This window comes from Lepeophtheirus salmonis, chromosome 14 (genome assembly GCF_016086655.4).
Source record: "Lepeophtheirus salmonis chromosome 14, UVic_Lsal_1.4, whole genome shotgun sequence".
NCBI lineage: Eukaryota > Metazoa > Arthropoda > Copepoda > Siphonostomatoida > Caligidae > Lepeophtheirus > Lepeophtheirus salmonis.
In genome coordinates, this window is record NC_052144.2 from 16,428,789 (window position 1) to 16,443,777 (window position 14,989).

At 29.9% G+C, this 14,989-nt stretch overlaps 1 protein-coding gene across 4 annotated transcripts in view; it reads right to left on the reverse strand.

Moving 5' to 3' along the window:
• The window catches only part of LOC121129210 (patched domain-containing protein 3), a 185,443-nt gene that overhangs the window by 69,026 nt on the left and 101,428 nt on the right, over positions 1-14,989 (reverse strand). For 3 of the 4 annotated variants that reach the window (XR_005868367.2, XM_040724912.2, XM_040724911.2), the window contains one exon: positions 6,789-7,046. The exons of the other annotated variant lie outside the window; for it this stretch is intronic. Coding sequence is in view for 2 of the 3 variants with exons in the window: in XM_040724912.2 (XP_040580846.1) it covers positions 6,789-7,046 (258 nt within the window). In the remaining variant the exon portion in view is untranslated. The remainder of the gene's footprint in view (positions 1-6,788; positions 7,047-14,989) is intronic. 4 annotated transcript variants of the gene reach the window in all.

Consider the following 14,989-nt stretch of genomic DNA (forward strand, 5'->3'; position numbering starts at 1 on the left):
GTTTCATTAAAGCATGCCGAGATTTTCGTTCTTTACCCCCTCAAATATGTAAAGAAATCCCTTTTCTAATACCCATATTACTATTGAAATCGTTACAATCAGTGACTACGAAAAAGTCACTGATTTATTATTGATTTCCCAGTTTGCAGAATAAGTTTAAAGTATTATTCATCATCTGAAGGAACCCAGACCGAATTAAACTCTAATTTTCCTCTGTCTTCATTTAAGAGTACTGAGTGAGACAATTCTATTACAATCATTCTGGTGTTTAAAGGAATTATTTTTTAATTACCATATTTTTATTCATAAAGATAGAATTAGAAATACCCCCCTCCCAAAAAAAAAAAACAAGACTATGAAACTTGAATCCCTTGATTGCTTTCCACGCCTTATATGAGAATGACCCGTGTGTCAGGCTTTTTTTAACCTATCAATAGGGAACAAGTGCGATGTTCCAATATCTTTGATAAATTACGATGTGATTTACTAGATTCTTAGGACTAACCCAACTTCTCCTTTTGCATACCTCATCAGAAAGACAAACTGACCTTGAATTGGCACAATTTGGGGGATGGAGGGCGGATCTGTTTATATTTAACAATATAATCGATATTTCTCCAAATTTCACTGTAATTTGAATACTTTACTTGTGTTTTTTTTTATCGGATTATTTTTCGGATAGTGGTTCCCTACATCACCAAATTGCTCCAAGAAGGAGACAATCTTTGATTCAGCAAACTGTTTGAAAGTATTGATAAGTGTAATGATTTTTTTTTTTTTTTTTTTTTTTTTTGTCTTGGGAAAACTTGTCTATTCCTTTCAATTTAAAAAAAAACCCTCCTCCAGTATGCCCCTCCTATTTTTAAGTTTCAACTTTTAAGGATTTTGTTGCTCATTAAGTGTACCTCTAATATCAATTAGGAACCTCGTATATATACAAGTCTGGCCCATTACAAATGTAGGGCTGGTCCCTGCAATTTCGTGTTCAAAATTCAATTAAGTATCTGTACTTTATCAATGCTGTATCTTCGTTTAAGGGACGGTGGTAAATTGCCTTAGTAGAAAGTTCAAGGAGTGATCGTTTTTATCAGGGGATTTGTCTGTTGGTTCATCGGGCACTTAACAAGAAATGAATATGAAGTACAGTTCAAAGTCGTAAGATACAAAAAAAAAACGAGGTCTAACGCACGCTCCTTTTCCAAAAGGAGGAAAAAAATAGTGATATATATCAATTAATTGGTTCCTTAGCTTGGTTCTCGGGATAACAGGGACGAATTCCAAATCACACTCCGAGATGTCCGGGTCTCAATTAAGAAAAAACAATAATTCACCGTAAATGAATAAAACCACACATAATAGTTACTATCCACTAACACTAAATACTATCAATGCAGCAGAAAGGAACACGTCTCCACGAAGTATTTACTTAAACTCTTTTTTTTATATGTTTCAGTGTCTTAAACGCAACACAATATCCGATTTGATGAAAAAAATAATTTTTGATAATTTAAAAAGAATAACAATATGATCTTATCAGGTTTAGCACATTTTGAAACAAAATAAGACTTAAAAGTCCATTCAGAAAACAAACAATTTTGTAATTTTGAATTTTCCATATTTGAATTATTTTCTTCATAAATAATGAATGAACTGTAAATGATCAGTAAAGGTTTTGATAATTTACAGTTCATAAAAAAATAAGTCCCAATGTATACTCAATCTATAACCATGTTCGATACAGAATTTAAAAAATGTAATAGACATATATATATAATTGTTTGTAATTATTTCTTTTTTATGTGCAGGCATTCCAAGACCTTCATTTTCTTGCATAGTGTAATTATTAGCATCCGTACTCCAATTATAAGTTAGTACAGAATGTAAATGTAAAATGCTATTCCACAAGAAAATTTATTAGTGTCTTTGTGGGGAAAATGTATACGAGTTTTTTAAGGGATGAAAATCATCAAGCTAGAAACAATGTCATTTAGCAAATGTTTAAAATATCAATCATCTTATACAATATAATATCTAATTCTATGTGACTAAAACCAATATTGAAAGAAAATATAAATTATTCAAATTTGTGAAAGAAAAATAATACCTTTCTTATGTTATGGAATAAAATTAAAATAATTCAAATATTGTCCAAATATCGCCAAATTTGGAATAACTGTTCTAAAGATTAAACCTCAAGACCAGAACAAAGCCCAATCATATTTTTGTTAAAACACCCTACAAATCAATCATAAGCAAAAAAAAGATGAAGTTATATGTACATTTTTGGATTAACATTGTGGTATCTATGGTGAATATATCTACTTAGTATCCTCACTTTTTATCAAAAAATAATAATACTATTTAGTCTTATTTTTCAAGAGAAAATGAAATAGGTGTAACTTGAAAGTACCTTTCAGACATTCAGTAGTATTGTACTATTTACCATTATTTATATAAAAATTTACTATTTATAACTCCTTAAAGTGTGTATTTTTCTGAAGATGGATTGGTTAAATTTGAATTAATTAAATGAGGTTACAATTCTTTAAAAAAAAAAAAAAAATGATAAACAATTTTGAGCTTTTTTTTTCTGTTTTAAAATATAGTTTGTAATAGTACATTTTCGCAAAAAATATTTTTTTTCTTTAATGCGACTTACAAACCAAATTTTATAGGAACTATAGAGTATTAAGTTTACGGGCTTTTTTAAATGTTAAAAGTACATTGATGGAGTGTTTTTTACCTTTTATTACATTTTTTGAGTCTTTGAAACCTCAGTTTTTAAGAATAAGTGTTTATTTTCTTATTCAATTTGTGCTATTGCTCCTCTTGCAAAATAAATTTCTAACTTAACTTCATTATTCTAGAGGCTATAAAGCAACCAACCTAATTTTTTTACATAATTTTTTTCTTATTTTCCTATTTTAATAAAAAAATAACACTAAATGAAAACTGAATAATAATAACAATATCATTATTGGATATAATCGTCTTTGGCTTCAATAACGGTCTCTACCCGACCTTGGAAACGGAAGTTGGTCTTGATGATATTCTCATTTAGCAAATTTCCGAATTCATCCGCATCCTATACATCAGCTCTGATTTTTTATTGCAGAAGGATCTGTTGGAGTGTTACGTTACAGTACCTCAAACAAAAATGTTTATGGGATTGAGGTCCGGTAAGCTTAGAAGCCAAATACTGTTTATACAAAGTCAAAAAAAAATAAAAATATGACAACCAGGTCAACTTTTCTTCGCAGTTACAAATGGAGAAGAGTCTTGTTCCCAGATTAACTTTCTGATAGCTTTTCAGAATAATTAAGCTCCCTGATAATGGTCCTCATCCATTTGAATGGCTCATCAAGAATAATTTTATAAAATTTGCAATGAAATCCTGATCCCTCTGGCATTCTACCTCATCTTGTGAACAAGCATGATTTTATAGCACAAAACTAAAAATATATGGTACTTAAAATTTCTAAATTTTTTTTATTGTAAATTAACCTTTATATTTACGACATTCTTTAGGCCATTTCAAGGTAATTACAATTATATTCCAATAACACAAACAATTTAAGTTACTTAATATGTTTTTGATCTAACATTAGGATATATCAATAAATCTTTGTTTAGATGGACTAATTATTGCACTAAATGTCTGGATCTACAGGGTTTTTCCTTAAGAGCACTGTAACTTTTTAAAAAATCAAACATAAACTGTTAAAAGATTTTGCCAAATTTAATTTTCTGTAGAAATTATACTCATGAATTCAATTAACTCAATTTTCCACTAATTTTTCCAATAAATTGGCCAATATTGCAGAAATTTTGCGTTTGATTTATATATGAGCACTTCTAACGCCACCGGCTGATTAATGTAAACCAATGACTTCACGTGACCCCCAAAGAAAATAATCTTAAGGCGTTCATCTCGAGGCATCTAATCAACCGGTACATTTTTATAAATAACAACCTCACCAAAATTGTTTTGTAATAAATCACCAGATCTTTCTTTGTACAAAAGATTTAAAGAAAATTTCTAATGATTCATCAAAACTAACTGTCCACATGGAACTGCTGATGAAGAGGTGACCAGCATTTTGAAAGTCATGCGAGATAGTATATTTGAATTTTCAAAGAATATCTTTTTAAAAGTATTCTAGAGATGAAACTATAGAAATATTTGAAATACTAATTATATTTCTTGTCGATATACCTCAACGTAGAGTTAAGTTCATGTGACATGGTACAATGCAAAATGTCTGTTGACTTTCAAAAGTGATATTTTGTCTCAAGATTAGGATATTTCAAACTTAAATAATATACTTTTTCTTTGTCAAAATCATTTATTTATATAATTTATTAAAAAAATCTTGATATTATAAAAATATAGAGATACAGGTTTGCGCGTCTAAAACTGAAAACTCCTTTTAATTTTACGGCGTGAGGGCTTGACGAGGGGTTCTCTTATAGACCTTAAAGCCAAGATCTTTCTTAACTAGCCGGTCCATGGTCCTTCTCCTGACGTTGAACTCCCTGGAGAGGCCGCTGACGATGACCTTGGAAATTTCAGTGAGAGTTTTTCTCCGCGCGGAAAGTTCCAAAATTGCGACTCGACGTCTCTCCATATTATCCGCTGTTACTTCACTGTTGCTATTTAGATTTTGCTGGAGTTTTGTTTATAACTAGTCAAGACCCTTGCCTCAAAGTATAAACCGGTTTCAACTCAATAAAAGCACGAATATGTGCATGGCGTAAAATTTAAAGGAGTGTTCAGTTTTAGACGCGCAAGCCTGTATACTCCTATAAAAGTTATATTTAAAAATTACAGATCCATACAAACATTTACTTCACAATAAGAGGGAAAGTTTTTTTTTTTTTTAAATTTAATAAATACTAATAATATTTTTACACTACACATAAAATATTTTCCTTTTAAGTGGTTTTACATCAATAAAAAAATATAATTACCCTACTGTTCATAGTAGGGTTCACCTTATTTTTGCCAATTAATTGTTTAGATTATAACGATTTTACAAAATTACTTTAATAGGTGGAAAACAAATTATTTACTTTTGGTTTAATTTATTTACTATTAGGTAGGTTCGTAGAATTATCAGTTTTTCTTTCTCTTCAGCAAGGTATTTTTTCCATTTGTTATTATAAAATACATATAATTAAATAGATAGAATGAAGGAAACTTGTGCTGTAAAAACATAAATAAACATTTTAGTTTAAAATTAATTTCCATTTTTATGCCCTCTTTATCCATGTTAAAAAACTTGTACCAGCTTACATAGAAATAAATCTTACTTTTTACTTAAATAATATTATCAAAAACTTAATATTATTCAAAAAACACCTAAGCAACTCAAATTTAAAAAGATATGAAAAGCACTACTCATTCTGTAGTTTATTTCTTACACTTCTTATATCGGTGAATAATTAGCCGAAAAGTACTTTTATACCGATAAAATTAATAAATTCGGAATCAGTTTAAAATAAACTATCCCTCAACTACTACTGCCATCTATATTAGTTCATCAAAGTTTATCTGGATGTATTCCGTAAATAAAATATTATATAAGAATTTTCAATGTATCAACAAATACGTGTAGCTAATCAATAACTTGTCATAATCTAGAAAAAAGCTGTATTGTAATGCTCAACGCGTCATACTAAAAAGGAAAATAAAAAAAGTACATATGTATTATTTAAGCATAGTCAATGGACGCCAAATAACTCCGAGCAATAATATGTACTCTGTCAAGTAATTTTTTTTTTTACTGTATCTGATGTTATTAATGATAAATATGAATGTATTTAATTGAAGAATTTTCGATGTATCTCTATATTTATCGCATGATTCTTTTTAAATGGATTTGTTATGGAATAATTCAGCTTTATCATTAACTAACTAGTTACAACTACTAAGGAGAAATAAAGTATTATATTTAAATTATCAATTTTATTGTTATAATTGCCAAGGACTCCAGGGATGCACTTGTGTTATGTCTATAAAGGTTAATAACAAACTTTTAGGAAGTCATTGAAAAAATAGCTTAGATAAGTTGTTGTTCTATCCTTTTCTTGGTTATATAATGCTAGAAACGTGTCATTGAAGGCTCAAGTTCAACCACTACAAATGGGGTAAAAGAACTGAGGAATTACAAAAATGAAATAAAATAAGTTCATAAGGCCTTTATGAACCATTTACCATATTTTTATGAAAAAAACCCATTTATTAGATTTCAATATGTATTTATACATAAAATAAGAGATCTGTGATATGCTAAATATTGAAATAAAATAATTCGTAAAAACATGTTATTTTATAAATTCCACAGCCGGATTTTTTATATGAGTAAATGTTTGACTATTTAACTGTAATAAGTACTATTTTTTCCATAAAAAATTTACAAATGGCCTTTTCAACTTATGTTATGCCATAGGTGTAATTTCTAAGGACTTCGACCCCATATGTAAGGGGTGCACTTGAGCCTTTGCTTACAGGTTTTTAGTTTTATATGTCTCGATTTTCACAAAAATGTAATTTGATTTTTACTTGTTAAACTGTTGTTATTGTTGAAAAAGTAGGGGGTGATATATCATATTTTAGCATTATAAGAATATATTTTTTGTATCTTTTATGTTTGATGGGTTATCCAAAAAGGATATTAATATGCATGTCAAAGAATTTTAGTGTCATATTAAACAATAAAGATCATATTACAATACATTTAAATCTACCTGGTACTATTTCGAATAAATTTGTATCTCTTTCATACCTGAAACGTCCTATGCATGATTGTCCTTGAGAAAGCGCGAATTAGTTTATTTCCAAATGAAAATTCAAAACATTTCCCATTTTCCCTTTCACTTGTATCCTCATACTGAATACAGCATGGAAAAAATCCACTTTTATTATTCAAAATTCGTTTTTGGTCCAAATAGAACCAAGCAGAGAACCAGGATATTTGGCAGAGAAATACTGCTGCAATACCAATGGCACAAGTGATGCTGAAATGACGTAGTCCTGGCAAGATCTAGAGCAAAAAAAGGGGAAAAATGAAAGAGAGGTAATAAATATATGACCATGTTTATATGTTATATGTTTATACATAGCTATGTTCCATACCATTTGTTAATAAAAAGGGAGATATAGTTTTTCTTCCTTCTAAATTAATGAAGTAGAAGTGCTTTTAATTAAACTTATTTAATTAAATAATTAGATATATGAAGAAATATGTACCCACACCACAAATATTTTTCTAATAGACTTGTGTATATTTGCTCCTTTTTTTTTCTTCCCTCTCTCTTTTATTGTTAATGCACTATAGAACAATTTGTATTGTTCAAGAGTTGAAAAAATATAGAACTTACACATACAAAGTACTTATATATATTATTTGCGCAAAATACTTTATTTTTGTCACGAAAAAAATAAGAACACAAAAATAAAAGGATCCACAAATTATCGGACTATATATTTTTTTTAAATGCGTATGAAAGTACATTAAGGTAATGTAATTTTATCCATATATTTATAAATAGAAACAGTGGTCAAGAAGTAGAGTCCTGTTAAAAAAGATTAAATACATTTAAATTCGGATTTAAGAAAAATATGTCCTTTTACAGTCAACTTTATCTCAAATACCCATTTTTAAATACATTAAGTACTTCTCATAGAAGTAACATTAAGAAATTTTTATGGCAATGAAGAATTCCCACGACGATATTTCTTTTTTATTGGTACAAATCTTAAAACAATCTTGTTATGTATGTTTTTTATAAAATCATTTCAAATTGTCTTTTAATTAATACAAATTACATATCATGAGTACCCCCCGAAATACATTTTTGCCAAAAGAGAGTATATATCTTCGATTATCTGTCAAAAAGAAGGAACTAATCAAACGCTAGTTGCCCCAAAATCAGAAGTTTCAAAATTACTTACTTTTGAAACACAATAATACAAAAATTGTGGTTTTTGTAAATACATCGGATATACGAAAAATCCTGTTATAGATAACTTTTCATCTAAAAAAAAGAACCAGTTTACTTTATCCAGATTTGACAGTAACTAGCTAATGAGAGATTTATTAATAATTTTTAATGTACTTCCATTTCTTTTGTACATATTTGTGTGAGACGCATCGTTACTTACTCAAAATGTAACTTATAATATTTGTTCTTGCCGCCTTGGCAACAGTAATGAAGGAGTCCTTGCTAAACCTGGAAACAACATTGGCTTTTTCGTTGAACACATCATACATAACAAAGTCAAAGAGGCTCAGACCACGAGAAGAATATAGTACATATATCATTATTATACATAAAAAGACTATTAATACATACATTGGATTGTGTAGGTTTGATTTTTTTTTCTTTAAATTGTCAGTCTACTTCGACTAACTAATTTCTCCAAAATATCAAAAACTTTTTTGTCAGTTGTAGATTTGTCTAAAAACTTATGTTTCATAATTATTAGTTTGTTGGACTTAAATTATTCTTTGTTAAGCTGTGTATATCTAATTAAGAAAATTGGATAAAATTTTTACCACGTCGGGTTTTTTTTTTGGAGTTGCCAAACTGAATAGCAAGTTTTCTTATTCTAAGCTGTTCCTAATATTATTTAACTTCTGAGGAGTAAATACCACATTCAGTTATATTCAAAACCTTAATCAAAATTTGTGAGTGCTCATAAAAGACCTTGAGTATTTGTTGCAAAGTTATAATTAAAATCAGAGTAGAATTGATGATCGATATCAGAGTAATTCTTCCTTCAGTTCTTGCTTACTTCCTTCTCCCACTCTTTCTTCGACATTACTGCTCGACATTTAGCTGATCTAATGAAACGTTACGACAGCTAAGCTACTCTCCTCCAAAACATTAGTAAAATGATCAGTTAACATATTGATTTTTTTTTAAATCTACCCAAAATGCTCCCACTGTGTATCCTTACTAGTGTTGCCACGATACCAATACTTTCAAAGATGAGCACACTTTTATAAACAGATATTTTAGTTTTGCCAAGATATTGGGGATTAAATTTATTTGCAAATTTAAAATCCCCACCTTGTACAGGAGCTTACAGAAGCGTCCTGACATAATTTTTATTGAGAGAGAATGTAGCTCAGGTATTCTATTATAAAAACAATTTCAGCTCTTTTTCTGGGTTTATAAAGCAAATTTTGTTTGGGGCTTATGTCATCAACAAATCATTTTTTGTGTGACTTAATGGCACTGCAAGCATCAGTTTCAGGAACAATTTATTATAATACACTCTAAATTGCATGTTTATCTTGCTTTAGTATAGGTATATGAAACAACATTAATTGCTAATAATAAATTGATAACATTTAGATATTAATATAATTACGTAATTGCTTGATTACCAATTAATTTTGAATCTTGACTCTTTCTCATAGATATGAAAAAAAAAATATATATCTATTTTTCAATTATTTGTTAAGACAATAATTAAGGACTCTCTTCTATTTTTTATTTTTTTTCAGGCACACCTTTTTATGTCAAAACTTAATTATTTAACAGTAGTCAGAGAATATTTGTACAAACTTTGATTAAAAATTTCAAAAATAGATACTAAAGAGCTTCTGCTTAAACAATATTTATACTTATGTACTATTAAGTACTATAGTAATATTGTCTGTGATAGCCTATGTTTCTATCAGCTCCAATTTAGCATTGTATTGTTGTATTATTGTGGAAATTTCTATAAAAATTACACAATGAAATCACCCTTCTTCATATTTTGGACCACCAGAAACAAGTATTGCAAGACATTCCAGTGGGGATGTTTCACCAAGAACATCTTTATACGTTTTCTTTCCTAGAGTAGTGTGAAATAATCTGTTGTATTTCCTTTGAAGCGATTTATGTAACTTTGGTAGAAGATTTTGGAGAATAATTATTCTATTTCATCTTGTAAGGGAAGCTGATACAACAAATTCATCAAGATATGCACCTCTTGTACTCAACATAACAGACATCATGTCTCTAATCTGCTTGTTACTGAGTAACAACCTATTTGAATTACAAAAAAATACCTATTTTCACAGGTAAGGACTACACTTGGGAAGTGTAAGCGTATTGTACTTGGTTTTGATGAACATCTTGATGTTGTCTCAGTGAATTCTGAGCCCTCACTAGTACCAAAGCCTTGATTGTTCTCTGAATTTTCATAACTTGAAATTTCTCCAACTTCAACAGCTAGATCATTCACTTATGAGAACATTCTACCTTTACTTGGTTCTTGGAAGCTTTTCTCATACTAGACCCTTAGTCATATGTGCTATGAATGTGATCATCAATTTTAGTTTGAAGTGTAATTGTCATTATACACGTGTATTAAGTTGAACATTTTTGAGATTAAATTATATATAATAAGAAATATGTATGTTTATGAACTTAAAAAATTATATTTCCCCAGGATGTATTTGTATCATAGCCTGCTAAATTTTGGCAATAGTTGTCACTTTTGTTTATTTAAAAAATAAACTAAAAAAATGAAGGAATGAATGAAAATAAATTAGGGAATGCGCATCATAAATTCCCAGAAAACAATGGATGAATGGAAAGAATGTGGGTGGGTTTAAACGGTTCTACGACAGTTTGCCGAAAACCTTATTGCCAAAAGCCACTTTCGCGAATGTTGAATCATTATACAATATAAGATCTTTTCTCACTCTTTGGCCATTTGGCAAACTATCCGATCGGAAATGTGGTCACTCGGTAATGTGTCAACACACGAGCTCAAGCCCGGTAAGGCGGGTACAGTACAGGGTTGTTCCACTGTTTCTGTTTCGAACAAACCTTACGGCGTAGTGCGTATATGTATTATCACATATTAACTATTATAACATTTTGGTTATTTTTTCAAAAATAAAACCTGAAGTAGTCCATTCAACAACACTCCACTCTCCTTGTGAAATAGATGATAGACCTTCGACTGCTAATAAAAACTTTTATGGCAGAAATATTATGGGATACCTACCAATCTGAGTCAAAATAAAGCATTATCCGAAAAACTGAGATAATGACTTATAAATGATAAAATGCATTTAATTTGACAAAAACTAAATGGTATGGTGGAGGGATAATATTTATAAATTTGCCAATGTTTCCAAATTAGCTTCACGATACCTCACAAATACAGGTATATATGTACAAACTGATATAACTTTTTTGACAGCTAATCAGTCTTGTTTATTACCAAAAAAATGTTGACAAGCACGTCTTTTTGTGAAAAAAAAAAGTATTAAAAAAATTATATAACCCGTTTATAATTTATATCAACCTTTATTTCTAAAAGAAGTTATTATATTTAGGAATAATTTATTTGCACAGAAAAAAATTAATTAAAGAATAAAATTTCGAAAAAAACAACTTAAAAAACTACATTAATTCGATTAAAAAAAAACCAATTTACTATTATACCGTACTGGACCGCGTGAAGGGTGTTCCTCTGTTTGTACTACTTAAACTTATATTCTCAGAAATAAATAAAACGTTTTTTTTTAAATTGTGACATGAAATTAACATAAGAAAAAGAAAAATATCCTATGCTGGATACACAGATGTTATATTAACCATTTTTCAATAATAAATTATTTAACCGATAATTGAGTAAAAATATACACAATGCGAAGCTCCTATATTTTAAACCATATAGAAATGAACTATCTGAGAAAAGTTATTTTGTAAATACTTTCTCAAATGAGTTGAAAGATATGTGTTCAAGAGTATACATAGAAATATGCACGTTTTAACTCTTCAAGGATTTTTTGTATATACCTATAATAACTCCATACGTATAGAAATTGTATACGGAGGGATTCCCTTGTGTACAAATTGTACAATGTACATAATGTGATGAGTATATTTTTTATAATTTATGACTTTAACGCATGCATATCTTTTTCCTAGTAGACAATTTGAAATGTGTTGTTTTATTTTCTGAAGTTGTTCTCATAATGATTTAATTTTTGAAGAAAGTAATCACTAGTGTGTGTGCTCATGAGACAAGGAAAGTAATACTGAAGCTTTGTTGAAAAATTAATAATTGTAAGTCTTTCTTGATCTCAGTGTAAAATTGACTATCGACATGGAAGTTAATCCTGTATATGTCCTCGCTAAATACATAGTAAGATGTGTCTTTATTTTCATGAGCTAATCGTAGCTAATCTAATAAAACGTCATTACAGCAAAGCTACTATTTTTACAAGCAATCTTCAAACTGTCAGCATTTAAATATTAGGTTTTTAATTTTACATACAGATAGGCCATATTTTATACGACTCTCTGGATAATGATCGTAGCACCTTGGTAAATGTTTCCAAAGATTTTTTAAACGTCTTCATTCATATTTTTGATATTTCTACACATAGATTTAAAATAAATAATTACGTAATAAAAAGAATAAATAAACATGGTAGTTTAAAATTAGACCAATCGACCAAGACCTAACAATAATAAATGTATCAAAAGTAATTAATTAATTAAAAACACAATGATAATGTGAAATATTATATGAATTATCATTTTTATTATTGACATTTGTATTGACACAAGTAATATAGAGATGTGTTGCTCTACGCTAAACCTACGGTTCGGTACGAACAGAGGAACACCCTTTACGCGGTCCAGTACGGTATAATAGTAAATTGGTTTTTTAAAATCGAATTAATGTATTTGCAATTATCAAACCTATAGCAACTGCCCTTTAGATTCGATCAGTATTAGGGGTTGAGTAACCTACGATTTCTCAAATACATATGTCCACTTTCACCTTTAACAATATAAGACCGAGGATTTTCACGAATAGAATCGATTAATTCCAATAGAATCCCAATCTCCCTTAATAGGATTTCAACTTCACGTATTGGTAAATCCCGAGTAACCATTCAATTCCTGTCCCCATCTACTTTTCTCTCTGCCATCTTAATTATAGAGTCAGATGTTATTCGATATTGTCATTCTTGTGAAGGAATCAAAGTTCGGAGTTTTCTTCCAAATAACCACTCTGCAGGTGATAGACCACCCCACTTTGGTGTATTCCTCCAACCTAGTATTGCCGAATTAAATTTCGACATTTCCATTTCTCAAGCATTTTGTACAAGATCTTTTATTCCTTTGACAGCTGTTTCAGCATGTCCGTTGCTTTTGGGAATAGTACGAACTTGATTTTTCTTGTTGAATTTTAAAATGATTACAGAATATTTTGAATTCTACAGAATTGTATTGAAATTCCCCATCAGTTCCCAAACGGTTTGGAATTCCAAATATCATCATGTGACCTTTTGATGCACTGACCATATTTTTGTATCGGGAGCTTTGTGAGATTGGAAAACAGAGGACCATCCGCTCTATCGATCCACATAAACTTGGAAATATTGGCCTCCATATTTGAGAATATCTGCCGACGTCGCTTCGTACGATCTTTTTACAAATTTCTTCATAATTGTCTCAACAGGTTGACTATTTCAAAATCATTTACATTTTTTACAAGTCTAAATTTTTTGACTAATGTCATTCTGAAAATTTGGTTTAAAAGTAGAGTGTTCTTACTCTTTCTTTCGCTCTTGACATCCCCAAATCGGCTTCATGGAGTCCTTTGAAAACTTTGGGACGGATCTTCCTTGGCACTATATAGCTACAAATGTCCATTAATATTAATCTTCCTCTAGCTTCTTTCTCAACGGATAAACGGTTCCACATTTATATGTAAAGATACGATAGATGGTTTGGTGGTAATTTCCTGACGTCCTTTCCCTCTAGTAATGCCTGAAATACCCTTATATAATCTTTGTCTGCTTCGTCGAACATTCCATCTAAAGCTATGTCTTCTTTAATATTTTATAACAAATGGCTTTGCATTTGTTGGCTATCTCAATTTCTTCTTTTCTTCTTCCACAGGTTTCTCAATTGGAGCTCTGCTCAATGCATCTGCGATAAAATGAGTCTTCCCCTTCGTCCATTCTATGTTGAAGATGTATAGGCTATTTTTTCTATAAATCTCTGTATAAGTGAGTTATTGATTGCTCTCATATCAGTTACATTAATAATACCAATCAACGGTTTATTATCCGTCTTGATTTAAAAATATCTTCCTAAAAGAAAGATTTTGCATTTGTCGATGACCCAAAGTATAGCAATTCATGAGTTGTGTATCTTGATTCAGTCTCACTTATAAAACTGGACCGGCAGAGTACCAATTGTTAACATCCTCCTTCTTCTTGCATAAGTGCGTATCCTAATCCATGTATTCTTGATTCATTGGTCCTTATTGTTACTTACTTCTTTAGATCATAGTGAGTGAGGATTGGTAATGTAAACAACATATTTTTACTTTTTCAAACACCTTTGAGTGTTCAGGTATGTATTGGAATACATTTTTTAACTTCATAATCCCCATAATTTACTCATAGGAAGTACAACATCCTTTGAAAACTGAGTTAATTGGTTTACTAAACCAAAAAAACTTCAAAGCTGTTAAGTATTCTTGGGGTCCGGGAATTTAATTATTGCTTCAATTTACACGGATCCACTTTAACACAGTTTTTTCCTATTATGAGACCCGCAAATTTAAGTTTATATCTTATTTGGATTCAACCTCATCCCATCTTTGTCACATCTCTTTATTACTTTATCCATGAGGTTCTTGACTTCTTCTCATGCCTCTCCATATCCCAACATATCATCGACTATTTTATGAATGTTTTTTAAACCACTCATTTCAGAGTCACCTTGGCGGCAATATTCATCTCCTGAAACGTTTAAACCCATTGGAGCTATTGTGAATTGTTTTTTCCCCAAGAAGTTGGGAATGTGGTTAAAGCTTTATTTTCTTCATCCAAGGGAACTTGCCAGTAGCCTTTAGATGCATCCAGAGTGAAAAGTATCTTTGCATTTGGGGAAATGACATTTGCTACTTGATTTGGTGTAGGAAAAGGGGGAATTGGCCTAT